This window comes from Aristolochia californica, unplaced genomic scaffold (assembly GCF_029961685.1).
Source record: "Aristolochia californica isolate CCGP_79_NKW_82.1479 unplaced genomic scaffold, dmAriCali1.0.hap1 SCAF_3, whole genome shotgun sequence".
NCBI classification, from domain to species: Eukaryota; Viridiplantae; Streptophyta; class Magnoliopsida; order Piperales; family Aristolochiaceae; genus Aristolochia; species Aristolochia californica.
Genome location: NW_027181992.1, coordinates 45,767,637 through 45,791,563, shown reverse-complemented (window position 1 = coordinate 45,791,563; position 23,927 = coordinate 45,767,637). Strand labels below are relative to the sequence as shown.

General features: G+C 36.9%; 2 protein-coding genes and 1 long non-coding RNA gene across 3 annotated transcripts; all 3 read left to right on the top strand.

Moving 5' to 3' along the window:
• The first annotated feature begins 1,865 nt into the window (after positions 1–1,865).
• On the top strand, positions 1,866–5,956 carry LOC137959239 (uncharacterized). Its single transcript, XM_068806617.1, has 8 exons — positions 1,866–2,064; positions 3,176–3,703; positions 3,894–3,959; positions 4,063–4,229; positions 4,308–4,461; positions 4,562–5,020; positions 5,112–5,216; positions 5,514–5,956. Exons 1-8 carry the CDS (start codon positions 1,933–1,935, stop codon positions 5,775–5,777), a joined length of 1,875 nt encoding a protein of 624 aa, XP_068662718.1. The 5' UTR covers positions 1,866–1,932; the 3' UTR covers positions 5,778–5,956.
• Positions 5,957–15,691: 9,735 nt separating this feature from the next.
• LOC137960230 (uncharacterized) lies at positions 15,692–16,883 on the top strand. Its single transcript, XR_011114122.1, has 3 exons — positions 15,692–15,930; positions 16,066–16,158; positions 16,270–16,883. It is a non-coding gene; the product is annotated as an uncharacterized lncRNA (long non-coding RNA).
• A 1,712-nt stretch (positions 16,884–18,595) lies between these two features.
• Positions 18,596–22,233, top strand: LOC137959947 (uncharacterized). Its single transcript, XM_068807375.1, has 8 exons — positions 18,596–18,999; positions 19,164–19,231; positions 20,024–20,090; positions 20,201–20,349; positions 20,434–20,504; positions 21,321–21,389; positions 21,525–21,625; positions 21,743–22,233. The coding sequence occupies exons 1-8, from the start codon at positions 18,739–18,741 to the stop codon at positions 22,022–22,024; spliced, it is 1,068 nt and encodes a 355-aa protein (XP_068663476.1). The 5' UTR covers positions 18,596–18,738; the 3' UTR covers positions 22,025–22,233.
• The last annotated feature ends 1,694 nt before the right edge of the window (positions 22,234–23,927 follow it).

The window sequence follows — 23,927 nt, the reverse complement described above, 5'->3', positions numbered from 1 at the left end:
CTGGGAGGCTTTAAATACACCAGCATCGGAGCGCCGGAGAGTAGAAAGGCGAGCAGTGCGACACGGCGACGGTTGGTTCCTCGGAACCAACGCTCGCTTGTAAACCTAGGCACCTCCGACTGTACGTAGAGACATAAAAGGGTTCACGCGTGGGAGATGCCGCCGATCTCGCGGGTTTCTCTATTATCTAACACTTGCACTGTACTTGGTTAGCAGTTCCGTTCACGAGTAACGTAACGTCTCCTCCATTTTTTCTCGGGAATCGAAGCTGTACTTTTCTATCTATCCCTTCTCTTTCCTCCTTTACATTTACGGTATTTTTTACTCCGTCTTCGTCGGCCGTTTCGAATATCCGATACGGGCTACGATGCTTAAGCCTCTGCTTCTCCTGTTCATAGTTCCCAAGCCTCTGTTCGAAAAAATGCTTAACAGTTAATAGCAACAGTCTTCCGGCTGGCTAAATGGTTAAAGTGCGCTCCAACCCGTTTGCGGGTTTCCTCTCTCTGCAACCAGACGATCTGGACGCGACCCATCGGCCTCTTGAGACGGGAACCATCACGTCAGTCACCTCAAGTCATGTGTTGCGAACTTGCCATATAGGGTAAAAGCTCCTTCCATGCCCCTGGGAAAACAAACTCCCCGGAGCCGTGTTTCAGTGCAATATAATGGTTGGGAATTTGGATCGTTAAAAAGGAAGAACGGTCATGGGCACCGGAACCGGAAGAGTAGAAAGTTGAAAGTGCACGCCAGCCGATGCACATTAACGAAAAGCAGTCGAAGTAATCACCATTCACGTGTAATGTAGACATTGGATTGGGTCCCCTGGAATTCACTGGTATTGAATAAATGAACATCGATTTCAGAAGGAGATGTGACAAATGAGAGGCATAGATCTGGACTTCTTCACCCACTGATGAATGATGATGACCTAAATGACAAGGCCATGCTTCAGAGTAATTCAGGTACAGAACGCTGTGTCACTGACTCGCTTAATTTGGCCTTAATGACCTATCAATTCGGTGAAGAGTCAACAGGTTGTTTGCCCCAGACGAGGAGATTGATTAATGTTCGATTTCAATTACATCAACAGGATGTTCAATCCGAGAGAAAGATTAATGGTGGAAGAAATTCTGGAGAGAAGAGCGAGTAGACAGAATCGTAGCTCAGCTGGGAAGAGTGAAGAGTAGCAGTAAACAGAGAACACCCAATTCCCGAAACTTGAAATTTGTAAAAAAAGAACCAGACCTGCTTTCCCCAAGGCCTTGAGAAGAGACATTTGTAGATCTACATCAATAACCCACCTTGAACTTCGAGAGAACTTCCAATCCATCAATCCCAAACAGGTATTGAAAAACACTAAAAAATTTCCTGCCTTGAAAACCCACTCCCACCTACCCTAAAAACCCAAAGGCTCCCATCATTTTCCCACAACCCAATGCCATCATTTTCAGTTAGACAAGCGAAAAAAGAGAAAGAAGCATATACTACACCACTCCAGAAATAAAACAAATGTATATTGGAGAAGAAAGAGACTGTTGGCTGCATGGGAATGTGTGTGGGACCTCCAGTTCTCTTCTCTCTCCGTCTGTTTTGTCTTAGTCAGACTCCCATGATTTTACATCACTCTTTGTTAATCCTTCAAAGCTATGTGAAGTTATCTAACTATCTGTCATGTCGAGCTATCAATGTGTTTTCAAGCAAAAAAATTTCGTAATTATTTTGGGCTGTTACCATCTCCATCGCTTGTTGTTGGTTGACACAGTGACGAAGACTTGAAAGCACCTTTCTTTTCTTGTCTACAGAAACTGATGTGTGATATTTCACTTGGTTTTGTTGGTGTACTTTTCACCCAGCCATCTTATCTTCCTCGTTTTCACTCTTGAATGGATTCGACTTGATTTTTACAAGAGCTTCGAGCACAGATCAGCAGAGATGGGTTCTCTTGGCGCCGAGCTAGTGAAGAAGAAGGCAATGTGGCTTTATCCCAAGGCCCTGGGCTTCAATCCTTCCGAAAGATGGGGACACTCAGCCTGTTGTTCGAACGGGGTTGTTTACGTTTTCGGAGTACGTTTGCTGAACCCATAGATTCATGATCTTCTTTCTTCGTTTAGTGTGAAAAGTTTGACGTCTATTGTGTTTGGTCTTTTTTCCCTTTCCGATGCCTTTGATCCCTCTGGTTCGTTTCCTTGAACTTCAGGATACTCGTATTGCTTATTTAGCAGCGGAACTGGTGTCCGTACTGTGCTGTTTTTATCATTACAATGGCTATTCCTGCTTTGCTTTTTTTTTTTTCTAACATATTTGTGTTGCTTTTGGTGATTTTCTTCTTCTGCTTAAAAATTCACATTTCTTTCTGTGCGCGAAGCTTCGTGCTTTACTTTCTTTTATTGGTGGTCGCTTGCTTTCTCCATTTCTCCCCTCTGTTTATACTCCTTTATCCTTTCCTCAAGTGAGGAGACAGAATTCTAGTGAAAGAACTTACCTCCGTATCTTTATGAAGACCCTGCTGTTATGTTGAATTATTGTCCATATTGTGTTGCAGCTCTTGTCTTTTTGTTATTTGTTTTAGTTGATTTTTTCTTTAATGGGTAGTTTAGCATTTTAAGAACTGCGAATTTATCGATAAGAATTATTGTTCTGGTTCTGGATTTAACTTTCTTTACAACAAATGCTTCCTTCCTGTGTTTCCTGGATTCCTCTGAGTAACTTTGCTTGGTGATAGCTTCTGATTTGATGGAACTGAGAAGATTTAAGTAGAAGCCTGGAGGTTTCAACATATCTGTTTCTTCTCTATCCCAAACTAAATTGCCATTACAAATTATCTAAAGTTCTGTCCGTTAACTTTCTGGTTTTTGTACTTTTTTTTGGGTTCTCGATCACCTTTTTTTTAATGTTTTATCATGAAAGAGATGATTCTGTAGTTTTAATCTTATTTTTTGAGTTTCTCCATCTCTTTCACTGGTGCTTGTGTGCTTACCTCACTTACTACCATACTCGGCGAAGACAGCAAAGACTGATTATTTTTTTCTGGATTCTCTCTCTCTGTCATTATTTTCTGCTTCGTTTTCCTCTCATCCCTTTAGCTAATTTGCTTCGTTTTTGTACTCTCCTCTTTAAATTTTCTGTTTTGCCTCCGTTGCTTTCACTGCTTTCTCATCTACTCTTTATATTTCAGGGTTGTTGTGGTGGACTCCATTTCAGCGATGTCCTCACACTTGATCTCAATAAAATGGTTTGGAGCACTCTTGTAACTACAGGTCAGAAGCCCGGTACAAGAGATAGCCACAGTGCTGTTCTTGTGGGATACAAGATGATAGTTATAGGAGGAACAAACGGGTCCAAAAAAGTAAATGATCTTCATATATTAGACCTGATAACCAGAGAATGGACTCGACCTACTTGTGAAGGGAACCCTCCTTCAGCTCGTGAAAGCCACACTGCCACTGTTGTAGGTGACAGTAAATTAGTTATATTTGGGGGTAGCGGAGAAGGAGAAGCAAATTACTTGAATGATGTTCATATTTTAAATCTTAAGACGATGACATGGAGTTCTCCTGAGGCCAAGGGTGATCTTCCTGCACCAAGAGATAGCCACACTGCAGTTGCTGTTGAGAATAAATTAATTGTGTATGGTGGAGACTGTGGAGATCGTTATCATGGTGAAGTTGATGTTCTTGACACAGACACATTAACTTGGTCGAGGGTATGTTGTTACTCTGCTTTCTTCAGCCAATTTCCTATTCAAATGGCTTTCTTGGTGGGTTGTTGTTACTCTGCTTTCAAGGAAGCCATTGATTGCATATAGAAGATGCTTGTAAAGCAAGAACTACTAACAGAGAAGATACTTGTTCTGTATTAACTTTCTGGTTGATGAGTTTTTTATTCTGTCTCAGTTGCCAGTTCAAGGATCCTCCCCAGGGGTTAGAGCAGGTCATGTAGCTGTAAATATTGGATCCAAGGCAAGATTTCATTTCCCCAAAGCATTTAAACTTCAACTCTAATGGTGTTGTAAAGAGAAAAAACGAAGTATTAACATGTTCTTTTTTCTTTTGTGGTTTACAGGTCTACATCATTGGTGGAGTAGGAGATAAACATTACTATAATGATGTCTGGGTTCTTAATGTGAGTACTTGTTCATGGAGCCAACTTGGAATTTGTGGACAATCACCACAAGGCCGGTTTTCTCATAGTGCAGTAGTTGCAGATTCAGATATCACCATTTATGGAGGGTAAAGTTTTCATCACTGTTTCATTTGAGGTTTCTTATATAAAATGGTGCTTTATCTTACTTTGTCAGACACTAACAGATGTGGAGAGGATGAGAGGCCCTTGAATGAGTTACTGATATTGCAATTAGGAGGCGATCACCCGAATGGCCGTTACAATATGTCTTTGTGTAAGATGTTTGGTAGCCATTGGAACCAAGAAAAGAGGAGATTCTTGAGAGGAGCAGAACTTTCGGTAAGGTTGCTCGAGCTGAATGACTTGAGGTCCCTTTTGTATAGATTGATTGTCAAACTGTCCTGTTTTATATTGAGATTGATTCTCGATTGTTTTGTAGCACAAAAATGTTATTCTGGCAAATGGAGAACCAAATCAGGGAGGATTTGAAATAGATAATCTGAAGAGGAGGAAGACATCAGAGTTTAAGTCATGGACTGTAGAATCAGAGCAAGAAGAACACTCCCTTTCAGCATCCCAACAGTCATCTCCTTCACAATCCGATCAAGAGCAAATCCCAAGCCATAAGCTGTCCTCCGCTGCACCTGAGACTATCTCTGTCTCTCTTCCAATTGGTTCGTTCAAGAAACAGAGTTTGAACGACAACCAGTCCAATGGTACATTAGAGCAGAGAAATCACAGTAGATGGAATGGTCGGGAATTTCATTTAACTCCTGGCGAATTCTGCAGACAGCCAAGAACAGAACAGTTTATCCATGTTGTCCATAATGGGAAACCTGACATGAATTTCCCACGGTCAGACCACAAGGCACGAGAGAGACAAGTTATTCCACCATTGGTAAGTCCATGCCTGAAACTATCTATAATTCCAAGTTTCATTCATCTCTTCCAGTTATAGCAGTGCATTGCATTGGTTTGCTTCTATACAGATCGGAGCTGAGGTCCATGGAATGGTAGATGGAGCTTTTGATTCTGGGTATCTCATGACTGCAAATGTCAATGGCCAGATTCTGAGAGGGGTGTTGTTTTCTCCTGTAAGTTTCCTTCCATTATAAAAATGTTTCTCAAACCCAGTTCGTGAAGTTAAAGATAACATGTGGTCTGGTGAACTCTGCTACTAGCCAATGCAAAAAGCTATCTTCTTGACATCCTTCACCATTCATATCCTTCTGCAAGAAGCAGGAAAAAGTCCCTTTTACCTTATGGAACATAAAGTAGAAAATGGCAAAAGTGAGATGATTCCATCTCTGTCACAACTGAAGCCATACAGGAACCCAAATTGCAAGATTTTTTCACATGCTTGACCGATTTTGCTCTGTTCTGAAAAACAGGGACCCGCCATTGTCACGAGAGCAATTGTTCCACAGACTACATCGCTGACTGCTCCGGCCGTCGTCGCCCAACCTTATCCCTGCCCAGTACAAGCCAAAGCCACATATACAAGACCTCAGCCACAAGCAATTTCACGGGGCCTAGAATCCGGCCATCACATCCACTCAACGCCCAGCTCCCGACCAACCCCCAAACCAGCAAAGCTCAATAGCGATCTTCAAGGCGTGGTTCTCACTCTGGGTGGTTGCCACAGCGAATCATAGAAACCCATTCTTCTTTTTTTGTCCCGCCTGTAAATACGTAAATAATCGAAGTGAGAGTAGTTCGGTTTTCTTTCATCATCTGCTCCAGAGAACAGAGCAATTTTTTAGGTTTGGATTAAAGATGTTTGCTGTAATCGGTAGCAGAGACGAACGGATTCGGTCCTAGTGTTCGTAGCGAAGAGGTTGTTGAACGAGGAAGACAGAGACAGCGGCAGCCCGCGCAAAGCGCGCGATTTGTTGCAGCAATCTTGTCTCAAAAGTTGACTGTGTGGGCCCACCAGGTCTCGTCAGCGGTGTGTCACGTCATCAGGAACGCTGCTGACGTGGCTGCAGATAGATTCCTATTCGGTACGGTTTACTCGTGCTGAGGAGGTGATGCCCGGCCCACACGGGCTGCCGGTCGTACCCGCCGCGCCCGCGTGTACGGAACGTCGCGTCACCCGAACGCAGATGTGAAATCAAATCCGCATCGTTTTTTTAAAATGGATCGGAGGAATCTATAACGTGGAAGAAACTGAGACGGTTAACGCGAGTACGGAGATTCCTCGGCAGCGTTTTGGATATCTCGGTCGTCATGCTGCCTCTCCTTTATCTGTGCAACCATGGTTGCCCGTATCGTATCGGCTGATACATAATACAAGTTAGGTTTTTTAAAGACTGATACAATATGTTTGATGTGAAAATGTTTGATCATGATCAGATGGTTGAAATAGTCGTTAATTAGACAGTTGTCATAGCTGTTGATCGAAAAATTGAGATAGTCATTGATCATCTGGGTTCGTTTAAGCGATCAAATGATGGGATAGTCGTTAATTAATAGTTGTTGATCGGATAATTGAGATAGTCGTTGATCGGTTCCGTTATGTTGGCCTTATGTAATTTTTTAATTTCACAACTGCATTAAGAAATATAATGTAATTTATTAGGAGATAATTTTTTTTGTCCCTATTTCGCAAGGTTTTTTAATATAATAAAATAAATATTTTAATTAAGTATTTTATATTTATTTAGTTTTTAATCTTAATGTTGTGTTTTTTGTAAAACTAATATAAGACAAAGTATTAGGAAGATTAAAATCATCCTCATAGGCATACTTAATTAATATTAAATACATAAATATTTAATAATTTAAATAATCTATATCATTATATACTCACTATATATTATAATTTTAATCAAGTCATGTTAATTATTACAACATAAAGGAACTTCTTTATTTTGTTATACATTACTTACCTAAGATGATTTGAATTAAATATTCATAATTGAAATTCGGTGTAATTTTTAATCTTTATATTTAATTTAAAAATAAATTTTTAATCAATGTCACATATTTTTACAAAATAAAATAATATTTACCCAACAAGTATAAGTACTAGTTTAAGCCTAAATTTTAGGGTAGTATTACATTTAATCATGTTAATTTACAATTACAATAAATTTTGAAATACCATGTAATAATCTACTAACATAACACCTAGAATATCATTTATTGTACACTTAGGTCAGAGAATTGATAAAAAAAATAAGAAAATAGTTTATTTGTTATTTGAACCCAATTATCATAAGTAGGTCCAATTTGACACAGTAAAAAAAATTTACGAGAAGATATGGATTTTCAATGAAATCTCGATGAAACGTCTTTGTAAGATGAAGATACAAACTTTCTTCACTTTTGCCAAAAAAAAAAAATTATCGGTATTTGCTAGAAACAAAAGAAAAAAGGTCGAAGACCTAAATTTCTACCTTTAGACAATGTTACGTATCAATACACTTATTTAAAGGGGTTACCGCCTTTTTAGTAAAACAAATAGTAAAGAACATTAAAATGTGATATATTATTGTATGGTATAGTGCCACTTGCATCAAATACCGATACCATATTATACTAGAGACATGTTTATACGTATAGATAATAAAGAATATTGTAACATCCACCCCAAATTTTTTATATTTTTAATTTGATATATGACACGTATAGGTTATAATATAAGAGAACGACGGATCTATCAAGTAGTGAAGAACAATTTTGTTGATCTGGGAAGAAAAGAGGACTTCACATGATTGGAGATCTTTGAAACTCCCTTTCCTATCTATTTGAATGAGCTTGGAACCCGAGCTCTTCCTGCTACTCTGTTGCTTCTTTTTCTATTCCTTTACCTTCCTGTCTCCAACGAGTCAAGAAATCTTTCCCATAATCAGTCTTAGAAGCTCTAAACCTTCGAATTTCACATCTTTTTTGTTTCAAAAATGCTTGTGAAAGGAGGTGAAGAATGGCGAATTGGCGCACCTAGCCTTGAGTGTATATAAATCTGCAGACCCTGAGCGCAGAATCCATAGACGCTGTTTTGTTGGAAACAAAAGAGAAACAAAAGAAAAGGAATTTCTTTAATACAATTGTTTGTTCTATTTACAAGTCTTGAATACATGGGTTAATACTACTTAAAAGCTACTAATCAATATATACATCTTATCACTCCAAAAGTCACTAATCAATAGATGTATCTTATCACTAATCAATAGATGTATCTTATCACATCAAAAGACATTAGTCAATAGATGCATCTTATCACATCAAAAGACATTAGTCAATGGATGCATATTTTCACATCAAAGGACATTAATTAATGGATGCATCTTATTTTCGGTTTTGTTGAACAACCTATAGTAAATTGATAATAAATTCTTCTAGAAAATATCAATTCATGAATGGACTAATTAATTGGAACCTAGATAACTTTCCAATGACATATTATTTGCATCATTTAAATGAGAATAGACCCTTCAAATGTTTATCTGATTCCAGACAAGTTTAATATCCAACATACCCTCTTAAACTTGATATCTTTGCAACACTGATCAACATTTTTAGCTTCTAAAAACTTTCATATTTGAGAGGTCTTGTAAAAATGTCAGTAGCTTGATCAAGTGATTTCACATATTCCATCTCAATTTCCATTTTTTCAACACACTCTCAGATGAAATGATATCTTGTATCAATATGCTAGGATTGATCATGAAACACTGGATTCTTTGCTAGAGAAAGTGTCGATTTGGTTTCTATCATAATCTTGGTTGCTTCATTTTGTTCTAAATGGAGCTTCTTTAATAGTCTTATTATGGGTTGCTTCTTGTAATATCAAGAAATTGCACTATTTATCAAAAAGAAGACAAACCCAGCTGTGTCTTTTCTATCATCAATATCTCTGGCATAGTCACTATCACAATACCCTCTTAACTTGAATTCATTTGAAGATGAACAGAAAATTCCATAGTCAAAAGTACCTTTGAGATAACGAAGATTCCTTCTAGCTGCTTTCATGTGGCTTTCAGAGGGATTTTCCATGAATCGACTTACAATTCCAACTTAAAACAAAATATTAGGCTTGGTGCAAGTCAAGTACCTCAAACTTTCCACAAGGCTTTGGGTCTACTCTTGTTCCATCAGCCATTTTAGAAAGTTTCATGCCATATTCCATGGGGGTATTGGTGGGGTTACAATTCACCATGTTGAATTTCCATCCTCCATTTGTTTTACTTCAATTCCCAAGTAGTAAGACATGAGACCTATGTTACTCATTTCAAATTCTAGAGTCATAGTCTTCTTGAAGTCTTCAAACATTCTTAGATTACTTTATGTGAAAATAAGATCATCCACATAGACACAAAAGAAAAATAATCCTCCATTTTCTTGTTTTCCATAAAGTGCATATTCATGCATGCACCTAGTAAAACCATTCTCTTGGAAATATTTATCAAAACGGTTGTACCAAGCTCTTGGTGCTTGCTTGACTCTATACAAAGCCTTCTTCAATTTTAGTACTTTGTCTTGATGGTCTTTAACAACATATCCTAATGGTTATTCAACATAAACCTCCTCTTTTAGATAACCATTCAGAAAAAAAAAACGGACTGTACATCCAATTGATGAATCTTCCAATGATTTTGAGCTGCAAAAGAAATTATTGGATTGTCTCTAGGCGACCAACATGAGCAAATACTTCTTCATAGTCAATGCCTTGTTTTTTCTTATTCCCCTTAGCAACTAACCTTGCTTTGTATCTCTCTACCTTCCCCTTGGAATTCTTATTAACTTTGAATACCCATTTAACTCCAATAGCCCGATGACCACTTGGAAGAGAAACAAGTTTCCAAGTATCATTCTTTTCAATGGCTTGAATTTCTTCATGGCTTGTGTCCACCTTTTCTCTTTTACAACTTCTTCAAAACTAAAAGGTTCATTATTAGAGACAAAACAAAATAAGTTTTCATCTTCTAACCTATCAGTTTTATTGTAGATGTATTCAAGGTTCCGATACCTTTGAGGTCCTTCACTTGAGCAAAATGAAGGTGAAGAAAATGACGATGATGCTTGAGATAATGTATTTGGTGAGGTTGGAGGAGTAATTTTACCTTGAGTTTGTTGCATTGCAGACTCTTCTTCTTCAAAGTATGGAAAAAAATCATAGACTCCTTCCTCATTATCACTCCAATCCCATGAAGCATCTTCTTCAAACTCAATATCTCTACTTACAAGAATTTTATTACTGCTCGAATTGAAGACCTTGTTGTCTTTTGAATTTTCGTCATAGCCAATGAACACAAACTTCTTGCTTCTATCATCGAGCTTGGATCTCTCTTGTTCTGGAACATGAATATAGGTTACTCATCCGAAAACTTGCAAGTGTGACACACTTGGCTTCCGTCCACTCCATTCTTCTTGCGGTGTTGCATTCTTTAAGCATTTTGTTGGTGATTGATTTGAGAGATAGATTGCACAAGCAACAACTTCTGCCCAAAATTCATCATGCTCTTCAACATTGTTTTAGCCATGTTGAGGATTGTTCTATTTTTCCTCTCTGCAACTCCATTTTGTTATGGCGATCTAGGAACTATTAAAGGGTGATGAATTCAATATTTTTCAGAAAAATTATTGCATTCATTGGAAGTGAATTCTCCCCATCGATCAGTTTGTAGTGTTTTAATCTCATAACCATTTTCTTTCTCAACTCGAACTTTACACTTTTTGAAAGCCTCAAAATCCTCACTCTTGTACTTCAAAAAATATATCCATGTTTTTCTAGAAAAGTCATCAATAAAAAGGATAAAGTAAGAGTTTTTACCAAGAGATTGAGGCTTGATAGGACTGCATACGTCAACATGGTTAGTTCAAGTGGATTGGTGGCTCTTCTTGTGGATTATTTTGAAAAACACTTTCTTGAATGTTTACCAAGTAAGCATGCTTCACATACTTGATTGGGATGATTAACTTTTGGAATGCCCTTCACCATATTCTTTTCTTCCAAGTCTCTAATTCCTCCAAAGTTTAAATGACCAAATCTCATGTGCTAAATCCATTATGGATCTTTCACATAAGATTTTAAACACATTGCTCCAATGTTCTTCATATCAAGCATAAACATTCGATTCTTTGTCATTGTGACCTTAGCAATAAGATTGGTTTCTCGATCTCTAGGCCAAAGAAAACGATCTTCCATGGTGATTTTGTAGTCACTCTAAAAAAAATGTCCAATACTCAAAATATTACTTTTTATCTTGGGAATGTAATAAACATTATGAAGAATTTTTTAGCCACCACCTTTCATTGGATATAAGACTGTACCTTTGCCTTTAACCTCCACCTTTGTATCGTCACCAAAGCATACATGGCCCATTACGTTATTGTCAAGTTCCACAAATTTGTTTGTATCATACCTATCATGTGGTTGCTAGTGCCATTATCAAAGTACCATGTACTATTTTCTCCCACGGGCTCATCCTTTAGTGAAAGGAATAATATAGGCTCCTCAACTTCTTCCTTGTGCTCAATCAATTTGGACTCTTTGTCTACTTTCTTGAATTGACACTCCCATGAATAATGTCCGTATTTCCCACAAGAATGACATTCAATTTTGGATTTGTCAATTCTTACCTTATTATTTCTCCAATAGTTGCTTCCATTGTTACCTCTTCTTTTTCCTCTTCCACGTCTTCTTTGAGAAGTCTGGTTTCTATTATCAAAAATAGAATTTTGCTCAAGATTACCTCTTCCTTGACTACGTCTGCGTCCACATCCATGACCTCTACCACATCCTTGACTTCTTCCGCGTCTTAAAGTGCTTTTCCTTTTAGATTTGAGAGATAACTTTGCTTGCAAGACTTGCTCAACTTGCTCTTATTTGCCTCGATTCATTCTCTCCTCATGGGCTCTTAATAACCCAATTAATTCATTAATGGACATAATCTCTAAGCCTTTAGACTCTTCAATGGCTACCACCACATGATTGAATTTTGTGTTGAGAGAGCTAGAATCTTTTCAACAACCCGAACATCTTCAATATTTTCTCCTAGCCTTTTCATTTGATTCAACACTACTAAGACTCTTGTGAAGAAATCAGAGATAAACTCGCTCTCTTTTATCAAAAGTGATTCAAACTCAACCCTGAGTTTGAAGACGTACCTTCTTAACTCTGTCAACTCCCATGACAGGTTTTTGAAGAGTATCCCATGCTTGCTTGGATTTGGTGTCGTTGGCAACCTTCACGAACATGTCATCATTCAAACCTTGATAAATGGCAGTAAGTGCACATTGATCCATCTTCCTTTTTTTCTCCGAAGTTTCATTTTCATTTGTTGGCAAAACTACTTCATTTTCTTATTCTTCAAAACCTTTCTCAACTATCTCCCATAATCCTTGAGAGCCAAGGATAACCTTCATCCGAATTAACCCACTCTCATAGTTGGTTTTGGATAATTGTGGATATTGGAAAGAAAGAGATGCTCCCTTGGAACTCATTATCTCAACCTCGCTTTGATACCACTTTGTTGGAAGTAATAGTGGACAGACAACTCAAAGAAAGATAAAGGAAGAAAAAAAAACAAAAGAGAGACAAAAAAAAATTAATTTCTTTAATACAATTGTTTGCTTTATTTACAAATTTTGAGTATATGGGTATTTATACTACTAAAAAGATATTAATCAATAGATACATCTTATTACTCCAAAAGTCACTAATCAATACATGTATCTTATCATATCAAAAGATATTAGTTAATAGATGCATCTTATCACATAAAAAAACATTAGTCAGTGAATGCATCTTATCACATCAAAGGACATTAATCAATTCATGCATCTTATTTTCGGTTTTGTTGAATAGCCTATAGTAAATTGACAATAGCTTCTTCTAGAAAATATCAATTCATGAATGATTTGATTCATTGGAACTTAGATAGGTATATCTTTCCAATGACATATTATTTGCACCATTTAAATGAGAATAGACCCTTCAAATGTTTATTTGATTCCAATCAAGTTTAATATCCAACAGTTTCTAGGATCAGTAACAGTGAAACTATATGAGAGGAATACGAGATACAATTACGCAAAACTTGGAAGAGGTAATTCTCCCTGGTTTTGGTAATCTTTAGTCCATTTTCCTGATGAACTCGGCTCGAATCCTTGTAGATTCTCTCAGCAAAACAGAAATTCCTATTTAGTGAATCCCCAACAAAAAATTAGTCTCTTCTCTCTTATCAATTCCAGCATCATCACTGTTTAGAACCTGGTGTAAGACGGTTCACGAACCGTCACTTAAGTGACTCATCCATCGGATGGTTTTCCATTGTTGGTGGTCATCGGTTACAACCTTACGGTTTAGTTGTCTCCTTTGATGGAAAGGAGGTTATAAAAGGGAGTCTGGTTTAGTAGAGCCTCTGTGATAGATGATACATTTTGTTCGCCGAAGACGATAGCCTAAAAGCTATATTCACGGAGAGTTGACGCCATATCAGGAGGTACGATTTTGGTTTATGAATTTCATATATGCTTTCTAAATTCATTAAAGTAATCCTACACCCTGAAACCGACAGTAGCACCCACAATCCACGTCTTTCTTTTTTAGCGGAATTGGCTCAAAGAACTTCAATGCAAATTCAAGAACATTTAAAGAAAGAAAGAAGCCGGTCAGTTACCACGGAATGTTATAATCTTGGGCCTGCCATCTTCACTTCATGTAATCTCTGTCCATTCTTCCATTACTTCACATTCACTTCCACCGGCAACGGGATTTTTTACTTACCCAAGAAATGTTAGCAGATGAGTTCGACTGCTTTGCTCTCTATCTTCGCAATCAGAACATCGGATTCGGATATATTTATCTTGGTGGGAAACTCCTGCACAACCGATTCCAGATTTCGTCTCTCAATCACGAGTGGAAACAAAAGAAGAGTCTCCTAACATGGGTTTTTCAAAAATGGGTTCGACCCCCAGCAGCATCATGGCAGTGTGAGTTAGAACTTAGGGTTTAGGTTTAAAGGGTTTAATTTGTTCGGCCCTCCTCCAAACATTTCTCCAAAAATAAGACGAGTCTCCCAGAATCAACAAAGGTTCAGATTTCCCAGAACATTCAGAAACATGTTAATTTCTGGACGGAGACTCGGACGAAGCAGCTCCACGACAGTAAGAATGGCCAACGGCTATAATCCAGACAAACTTTTCATTGTCAGGCCCAAAGACTTCAATATTTGCAGAAGGTCAAGAGTTTTCCCCATTGAAGCAGATGCTCTGATTCGTGAGCTGACCCAGAAAACTAAAAGAACACCCAGTTCCACATTTCAAAATTCCCTGAAATGGTCTCGAAGCAAACTCCGAGTTTCGATCCAAAACGGCAACAGAAAGAGAGAGCCAACCGTTTAGCTGCGATAAATTTGGCGATGGTTCTTCTAACCCCATGATTCCCATAAAAGCAGGAAGACTGAATCCATGCGAGTTCTCTGGGCTGGCTTGCATGAATGCGTGGCAGAGGCAGCACGACGACACGCAGAGACTACGCACTTCAGTAGAATGTTGACACTTTGAGAGACATGGATTGAACAGAAAGCCATGAAACATGAACAAACAGCTCCCCGTGAAGTGCGGTTCGCCAATGGCGAGATTATCCGTTTCTTTGACAATCTTCTATACATCCTTTTTTACGGTTTTATGGATTTACTGCAAAAAAAATTTCTTCTGCAACTTCAAAACGATTGTCATTCACGGGCATAGGTGGTTGGCGAGATGCTTTGCCGTGCAGTGTTTGCTACTATTTTCAGCCTTTGGAACAGCGAGACGACGGGGAGAGAAATGCAGCGAAAGAAACGCTGGAGAGGGATCTGCGGGATCTGGAATTGGTACAGAAGCCCGTGTGGAATTTAAAAGAGCAAACAGGCGAACACAGCTTTTTTAACCGAATAAACTCTACAGCTACGGATACCCGAATGAACGTACCAGGATTTGATGTTACGAAATCAAGCAATCGATATCCGTAAAGAATTTCAAGCTGCTTCCGTTGTCTTTCTTTCTCTGTCTTTTATCCCAAAGGACACCATGGATTGCCTTTCGCCACTTTTCTGCCTCTGTTTATCATGGAATCACGATTTGCCTGGTTCACATGCCTTCCTGCCTTTTCTGGGTAGATGCCACTTTGCATTTATTACAGTTCTTAAAATGCTGATACAATTTTCAGACAAATTTTTCCCCTGTAAACATGACTGTTTATTTCAATCTTTCACTGGACAGGTGTTACAGGAACTAAAGAAGATGACTTCCATGTAAGAGATGCCATTCTTTACCTGGGCATCTTCTCCAGTATTCCTCCATGATCCCACAAAAGATCAGTTGATAATAATGGAGGAAACATCTGCTGCCATTAGGTGCGACTTTGTTGCATCATTAGATGGGACCGAATTAAATCAGAGAGAAGATACCATTTACAGTGATAAACGAAATCTTGAGTTTTTTGAAGGAGGAGACAACCATACAGGAAATGAACATGGAAAGGTTTTGGCTAGCATGCATTAATAGCTGCTGGGTTTCTTTTGTCTGAGGCAGCATAAAGTAGTTGGAAAAGGAGAGACGAGTCTCTGGAAATCATAGGTGGTCCTCTCCTCCACTTTCTGTACCTGGTATATCAGTAGGGTCACCAAACCCTAAAACTCGGCTTTCTGCCTCATGGCAAACTGATATTGGAGTGGAAGGCAGATGAGAAGACACTCTGCCAGGCTTCGGAAGGTTTCATCTTGGGCGATCGAAGCATCATGAGTACTGGTTTATACTTGTTTGCCACCCATCTCATGGTCCTTATCTCCATCAGCAACGGTGGCTTACTTCCAGGTACAGGCGTTCTGAGAATACGAATCGAAGAAGAAACCAATTCTTATTTCTTCTGTTACTGTAGTAATGTCTGCTTCGAAAACGAGTTCTTACTTCTTCTGCTGTAACAGTTTGGTGTCTTTAATCCCTTCACAGGAGCTTCAAACAAACTGCAAAACTATGTGCAAGATGACAGCGCCCCAGCAAGTCACTCAGTTTCTTCCCTGAACACGAAGCTCACTGCCCACGGTATACCTTTAGAGACACCCGTTTTCCCTAGCTTGAATTCTGAACGTTACATCCATGATTTTTCCAATCTCTTTGCTACTACCCTCTGTTTCGTTTTTCGATTTGTATCAGGAGTTTGTACAAACAGAGATATAATAATTTCTCAGAGCAGAAGCTCGACAACAGGGATACCTGAGTTCATCGTTCAAATTGTGAACACCTGCATATCCAGCTGCGCTCCTTGGAACATCCATGTCCACTGTGGATGGTTTGCCTCGGCGAGGATGGTCAACCCAAGAGCCTTCAAGAGACTTTCTTTCGATGACTGCTTAGTGAACGCAGGGAAGCCATTGAAGAACAGCGAGATCATCCACTTCACTTACTCAAACTCCTTCATGTACCCCCTTTCATTCAAATCTGCAAACTTCTGCTTTTGAAATACTTCTCCCACAGTAGTCCATGTCTCTTCCCACCACATCTTGCGCTTGCACTACAAGGAATCCAAAACGCAGAGCTCAAGAAAAAAAAAATCAAATCCCAACACCCCAGAAGAGAAGAGTGAATAACACCTCGTCAGTTTCTCTGCAACCATGTTGTTTCAGTTCGTAGTATAATAACCATACCACTGATGCTGCAGTGATCATAATTCGCCAACGTTCGATCGTTTCATTGTAGTGGAATCTATATTTGTGAGTCAAAAACAATTGTTCCCACGACTGTGTAGTAAGTACTATGTAGCTTTCTTTTGCTGGGAGTTTTTTAAACTTTTTTTTTTTTTCCCTTTTCACCTGCTCCATAAGCAAGTAGATGGGACTGTAAATTTCTCTCTGATCAGTTCCAGAACGAGGATTTCTAATCTTTCTTACCCGAGATGATCAGGGCGATGCAGACAAAGTCAGGATGGGATAAAGGAGAGGAAAGAAAAAAGAAAAACGAGAAGGATAATGTAGGGGAATGTAGCTGCTTTGTAAGCAGTTTGGTCCTTCTTTTTGTGGTGGGAAGCCATTTTAGTGGTCTGAATAGAGCAGAGAGGGCGTATGGTTGTATCAGAGGCCACCACATCCCATACTCAGTGCCGATTGTAGTAAAGAAGTAAACATAATAGAGAAGACTTGTTTGGGAAATTTGTTTTGGACCTTGCCATTTGGGAGACGAAAGTGGTTGATTATGTTACTGGATCATTGCCAGGTTTTCGTTACTCTGGACAATGAAGAAGACATGCTCCATGTTTGGGCAAGAAATCAATGGTCCATCAGAGGTCACCTAATGAGAGTGTTTATTGAAAGCCAAAATGTCTAAAACAATATGAAATTCGTAAAAAGAAAAGCGGAAGCCCAAGATGCATACCTCCAACCATGGCAGATAAAATTCTTGGAATTTGCAAAAAAAATGTCTAATCTATCTAAAACACTGTTGATGGAAAAACCCAAACTTACAATTTCTCGAAACTCTTTTTCCCTTTAAAAGATTAATAAGTTGTAACTGCCCACTATCCCTACATCTAATAGAAACTACATAATAATGGGTCAAACCTAAAAAAATGTATGTGACTATAGATATAATATCCTCATACCCAAGTAAAAGTATTTAAATTGCATGAATCACGATAGGTCCTTTAGAGCAAGTGTTATCTTTCAAGTATCACAATTCAACTTTATCCTTTGAATGAGAACCATATGTGACACATATCTTTATGAATGAACTTTGTAATGCTTACTCGTTATAATTCTCTAAATTTTATGTATAGAACTAAATAAGAGAAGACAATATGAAATCAATGGAGTTTTTCAATTGACAAAATGTGATAAAAACATAAAGAATATCTCAATCACATAAAAACTACAAAGTAGAACTGAGTCTCATATGTTCAACATGTCCCTAATAAGTAATAGGTGGCAGACCTTTTGTCTTTTATAAACAAAAAATAACTATACGATTACGGTATAAAGCAAAATAAAATTTCAGTCCATTGTGACAACATGAGCGCCGTAAACCTAAGTAAAAACCTGGTTAAGTACTCTCAGTCAAAACACATATAAATTATTTATAAAAATAATTTATTTCAAATATAAACACATAGTAGAACTAAATTTCTTGTTATTTCATATAGGGACACAAATGCAAGAAAATCGATCAAATAAAAAAAATTTAATAAGAAAATTAATAAAAAATATTTTTTTCATCTCAGTTATTAAATATCCTATTCATATATAAAATAAGAAAACATAAAATGGTTAAATATTTTTTATTAAATAAATGGTTAAATAAATGGTTAACCTATTTAAAATAAATGGTTAAATATGTCAATTAATTTCTTTATATTTTATCTGTAAAATTTATTTTATTTAATAAAATCAGATTACCGTGAAAAGAATCTGGACATTGCATCGCCCAAAACGAAGTCAAAAGGGTAACAGTGTCATTTTCGTTTTTTCTGCTCTGGGATCAACTGCTTCTAGATCTTTGTCTAGGTCGCCGCCATGGCTGCTGAGTTCCGTTCAAAAACTCTTCATATCTGTTATCCTTCCTCTTTCGTGGGAAACAAGGCAGCTGGCCAATCCAAACCTTCTCTGCTACCGCTTCGATTATTGGTCTCTAGCCATGCTAAGATTTCTCCTTAGATCTGCTGTTTTGTTCTCCGTATTAATCGGGTTTTGTATCTCACACGAAGATCATGGAGAAGGTCAGAACTGTGATTCGAATTCGAATGCTCGAATTCAAGCGAATTTCAGGCCTGGGGTTGTGACGCTCGACGGTCATCCTGATGATTGGAGCGAAGTTGATGGATTTGAATTTTCGCTTCTCCCTGCGTTAGACCCGGATGAGGAAAATGAGTACAAGGGCGGTAAAATGACTGTGAAGGTATGTTGATATATTTCTGTTGATATAGTTCTGTTTCATTTTAGGTACCACTTGCAACGGAATCTATTGGTTTTTTGTCGGTGGACCATTTGAAGTAGTAGATTGAATCTATTGGTTTTTCCTGGTTTCTTTCTCCTTCGTTAATCTTTTTTTTGGGCGTGTAGGCTTTGCATGATGGTCATGATGTTTTTTTCCTGCTGCAAGTTGATGGAGAGTATGTGTACTCTAAAGGGTAAGTGTGTTCTATTCTGAAACTATTATTACTTTCTTTTGCGAGGGAAGATTGGTTTTAAGATGTAGATAAAGTAGGCTCTTCTTGTCTCCTTGTTCGAGTTCAACGTTTGGCATCGGACCTGCTCTTTGCTTCATTTAGTTAATACTTCGATATGGTGTAGGAGTGCGCCTCTAATGTTTGGAGGTTATCAGCAGCTAGATAATAAGTTGTAGTGATGATAAAATCGTATCATTGTAACCAATTTCTGTTACATGTATATTTTCAAGCTCTCAAATTATGACTGGCATTCTTTGGGATGTTAGCTTTTGAACTAGTGGAACTCTGAGAAGTGTTAGTTTCATCTAGCTTTCTGTGAAGCCGGAGGAAAGAATTGTAAGTTCTTTGTATGAAACAAAAAATAATATGCTATGTATGGGCAAAGTACTATTTTAGTTCAGGTCCTATATTTTTTATATATTTAATTTTTATGTAGGCGATTTCCCTTTTTACTTCTCTCCAGACTCTAACATCACCCATTAGTCGAATGTAATTCAAAAAATCTGCTGGGAAATGTCTGGAAAACCCAAAAGTTAGTACGAAATTTACAACTGGTGTCCCTTGATGTATAATGCTCCTTGTACACATGCCAAATTTTTTCTGATAACATTGGAAAGATCTCCTTTATGCTTGTCTTCGAGGAGGTCTTCGACAATGACTAAATGCCCCAGCACTCTTTTTTTCTACAACTTTTTCATTAATGTACCAAGTTCAGAGTATAATGTTGGTGATTAGGTCTTGAATCTGATGCAGTGAAAGTAAAAAATGTCCATCTGTTGCTCTCATGTTTCCTGTGGGAGAATCTGCAACATACCATAATGTAAGTGTATTTGACACTCGCCACTATTTATCTATGATCTACTCTGACATATTTCGGAAATTTGTAGTCCTTTTTCTTGTTACAAGAACTGATAAATCTTATTTTACTAGATGGGGGGATGCAAAGAAACACCAGATACATGCTCAAACAAAACTTGTCGAGGCCATGAAGTGGATATTATGCACTTCTCAATTGGAAATGCCATTCCTGGTAGGCTTTATGGTGGCAACCCTCTAGATAATGGAAATGGAGGTGACAGGTAATGATGTTCACATCTACTGAATACCAACGCATGACTTCTGATGGCCTGAGTGTGACATCTCTTATGATTTTCTCTTTAAAGGTTTGGTCATCTTGTTGATCTTTACTCGTGGAACCCGCATTGTCGATTTCTTGATGGAATAAGCCCTTCAGGTATTTCTACTCTTCAAAAGCCTTCTTCAGAGCTCAATTCAGAAGATGTCTTTTTGGTTTTTTTGGCTGATAATGAGAAGTGGTATACTAAAGAACAGAGAAATACAGATGACCCCCTTTTGAAAAGGTGTATGTTCATTTTCTGTTAGCGTAGCCACTCTCTGTTTGGCTTGATTGGATGAGCTTCTAACCTAAACCTATCATCACCTTTACCTTTTAATTAAAGGTCTCTTGTTTATATAACATAATAACTGTAGAGTCATTTCTTTCCATTTGTTCATTTGCAATATACAGGTAGGATTATGACCTCTATCTACCGAATTTGATAGATTTTTGCAGCCCATTTACTTCATACAATTTTACATAAATTTTGGCTAGTCGCAAAGGTGTTAGTGAATATAGTTACTGGCTGTAATTTAGTTAAATGCGGCCAGATATCATTTGATGTTTATGCAATAGAATTAGAAATAATTTTTGTCGCCCTCAGGTGCTTCTGAAAGGAAAACAAACAGAAGATTGTATAGATTCAGAAGAATGTGGGACATTGGATAATTTTTCAGTAAAAATTCCAATGACTCTTTCACCTCCGGGTAATGTCATGAGATTGACAAGAATTCTTCCTCGATGCATTTGTTACTTTGACATACAAAAAGAAGTTCCTGTTGATGAAGAACCAAACTTTCATTCCATGTGGCTGCAGTAATCCCTTGTTACTTTGCTTTGCCATTCAAACCGGTGTTCTGGAATTACAATCTGTTAAAGATATAGTGCACCACAGTATGTATTGATTAATGATTTATTCGTTCCTTTAATCAGGTAATGACACTAGTGCTCAGAATAACTGGAAAGGGGCATGGTGGCATGATAGCATTAATGTTCACTCAGGTATGCAAAACTTTACATACTGCTAGTCTCTTTTAGTCAGAGTTCTCTGAATTTGGCAGGATATAGATGCTGACCCAGTGTTACCGGGTCCACAGATTTGTTGTCTTACTCTTACTTGTGATAATTTCCCATCAGGTTTTCTTGAGGGAGACAGCCCATTCAGTACATCTGGTCAAAAGGGCACTTATTACTTCGAGTTTTCAAGGCCAATTAGAACAATGGATCGCTTTCAACAGGTAATTTCTCACCAAAACTTAATACCCACTTTTTACAATTTCACTCCCCCAAATCTATCTCATATATAAATATGAAATCGAAAAGGCATTTTCGTGAATCTCTTTCGGTGATTGCAGGATGTCCAGTTCACTATAGGTCAAACAAACAAGGTGGCAGTTGCATTCTGGTATCCTATGGATGGAAAGTCATGGAGTGGCTTTCAGCACTATTCTATCAACTGTGACTGGATTCCACTGGATATATCTTCACCATCTAGTGCTTCAGGAAGTTCATGGAATGCTGCCTTAGCTTTTGCTCTCCTTTTGTCAGTGGTCTCTTTATGTGTGTCTGTTTTTGTAGGATACTGGTCTTCCAGAACCAGCAAAGCTGTCCCTTTTACTCCACTTGATCATCTTTAGAGGATTTGAACTCTAGGTATTACCTCATTGTATTATTGTTTGTGGGTGAAGTTTGTTGTGCTGATGTTAATTCCTATCTCTAAGTAGTTTGTTGAATCATATCTGCCAATTGGCCGTTTGGTTCTTCTCTAAGGCATTCTATCCCTTGTTGAAGTATCTCTAAATAGTTCTTGTGTCAAACTCTTATTTTATTTTATTTTTTGCTACTACTTTTCAATCTAACATGAGAAATCATTCTTTTTTGTAGGCAATTCTCTTTACTAATTTTTCATTAGAATTTTTTTTCTATTAAAAAACATTTTCTTTGACTTGTTTTCTTGTGTTTGTACATTACCAACAAGAAAATTAATTGGAGTATTTTCATTTACATTAAAAACAAGAATTTTTTTTTTTTAAAATTAAGTAAGAGATAAGTGATTAAGAACTATTTCAGTGTTTTTGGGTTCATTTTTCTTAGTTTTAAATTGGATCAATAAGAAACTCATTTTCTATGTTTTTGAACATTTCCTAAAGGCAAAAAAGAATTGAGGGAATTTTTTTTTTGTATTGACATAAACTCAAAATATATTGATTGAATAAAAAAAATTTATTTAATTAAAAGAAAGGCAAAATATATCAAATTCCATATCATCTAAAGTCGAGGTATGCTTAGGCAAGGTGACAATAATAGAGATTTGGATTTTTGTTCACTCAAACTCTAAGCTTACTATTATCTCTTTCTACCATTTCCAATAAAAAAGATTAAGGGTTTGTTTGGAACCCCTAGAAAAGAAAAAAAGGAAAAAAATAAGAATTTGATAATTATTATTCTAAAAATAGTTTGTGAAAATTAGATAAAGATCAAATTTTTATTTTTACTAACTATTTTTTAGAATAATAATGGTTAAATTCTCATTTTTTTTTTTTTCATGGTCTTCCAAACAAACCCTAAAGGCTCTTAATATTTTTTTAGCCTTGTTATAGCATGAGTCAAAATTAGTGTTGCACATTTATGTGGGACTAACATAAATTTACCCAGACAAGGCTTAGAAAACCCTGATGAGCTGGTGAACAAGTCTTTTGGTCTAATGGACATGATTGGAAACAATAAAATGCAACAATTTGTCTAATGGACATGATTGGAAACAATAAAATGTAACAATTTGTTGTTGATGATAAATTGAATCAAAATGTTAACAATTGTTGTTACTTGTTAGAAAAACAAGGACTTGTTGTAGATAAGATTTTGTATGTATTTAATCATAGAGTTAATTATTTTATTTAAAAAATAGTGCATTACAACATATGATTTTATCTTAAAAAAGATATCTTCTTTCATTCTTATTGAGTTACAATCTTTGATAATTCCATCAAGCTCACTTAACATAATTTTAACATTTTTTTTGGGAATTGTCTTTTAAAAAAAAATTAAAGTCAATTTAGTGGGTGAGATTTCAAAATTCATTTGTAGAACACTAAAACCTTGATATGATGTAAGTCTCAAATCTTGTAAGTGAGTTACTAGTTCAAAATGAAATTTTACATTTTATTTTTTATTTTTTGCAATTTTTTATGTTCCAAAAACTCTCAAAAGCTCTCATTCTAGTTTGTGGTGTTTTTCAAGTCGAGAAGAAAAGATTTACTTCAAGATGTTAAGTTAATTACATTTGTTCTCAAGATATTGAAATAGTTTGCTTATACTTAAATAGGCAATTGAGTTATATTTGTGTTATTTTTATTTTTATTATTAAGTCGGGGGGATAGTGCACTGGATAATAAATAGTTTAAGAATGAGAATTTAAACACTTTTAATATAATAATTACATTAAGTTTTTTTATATTATAAAAGTAAGTATTTGTGTAAATATTTTACTTTTTATATATTAATTTAATAAATTAATATTATTTGATATTACTAATAGAC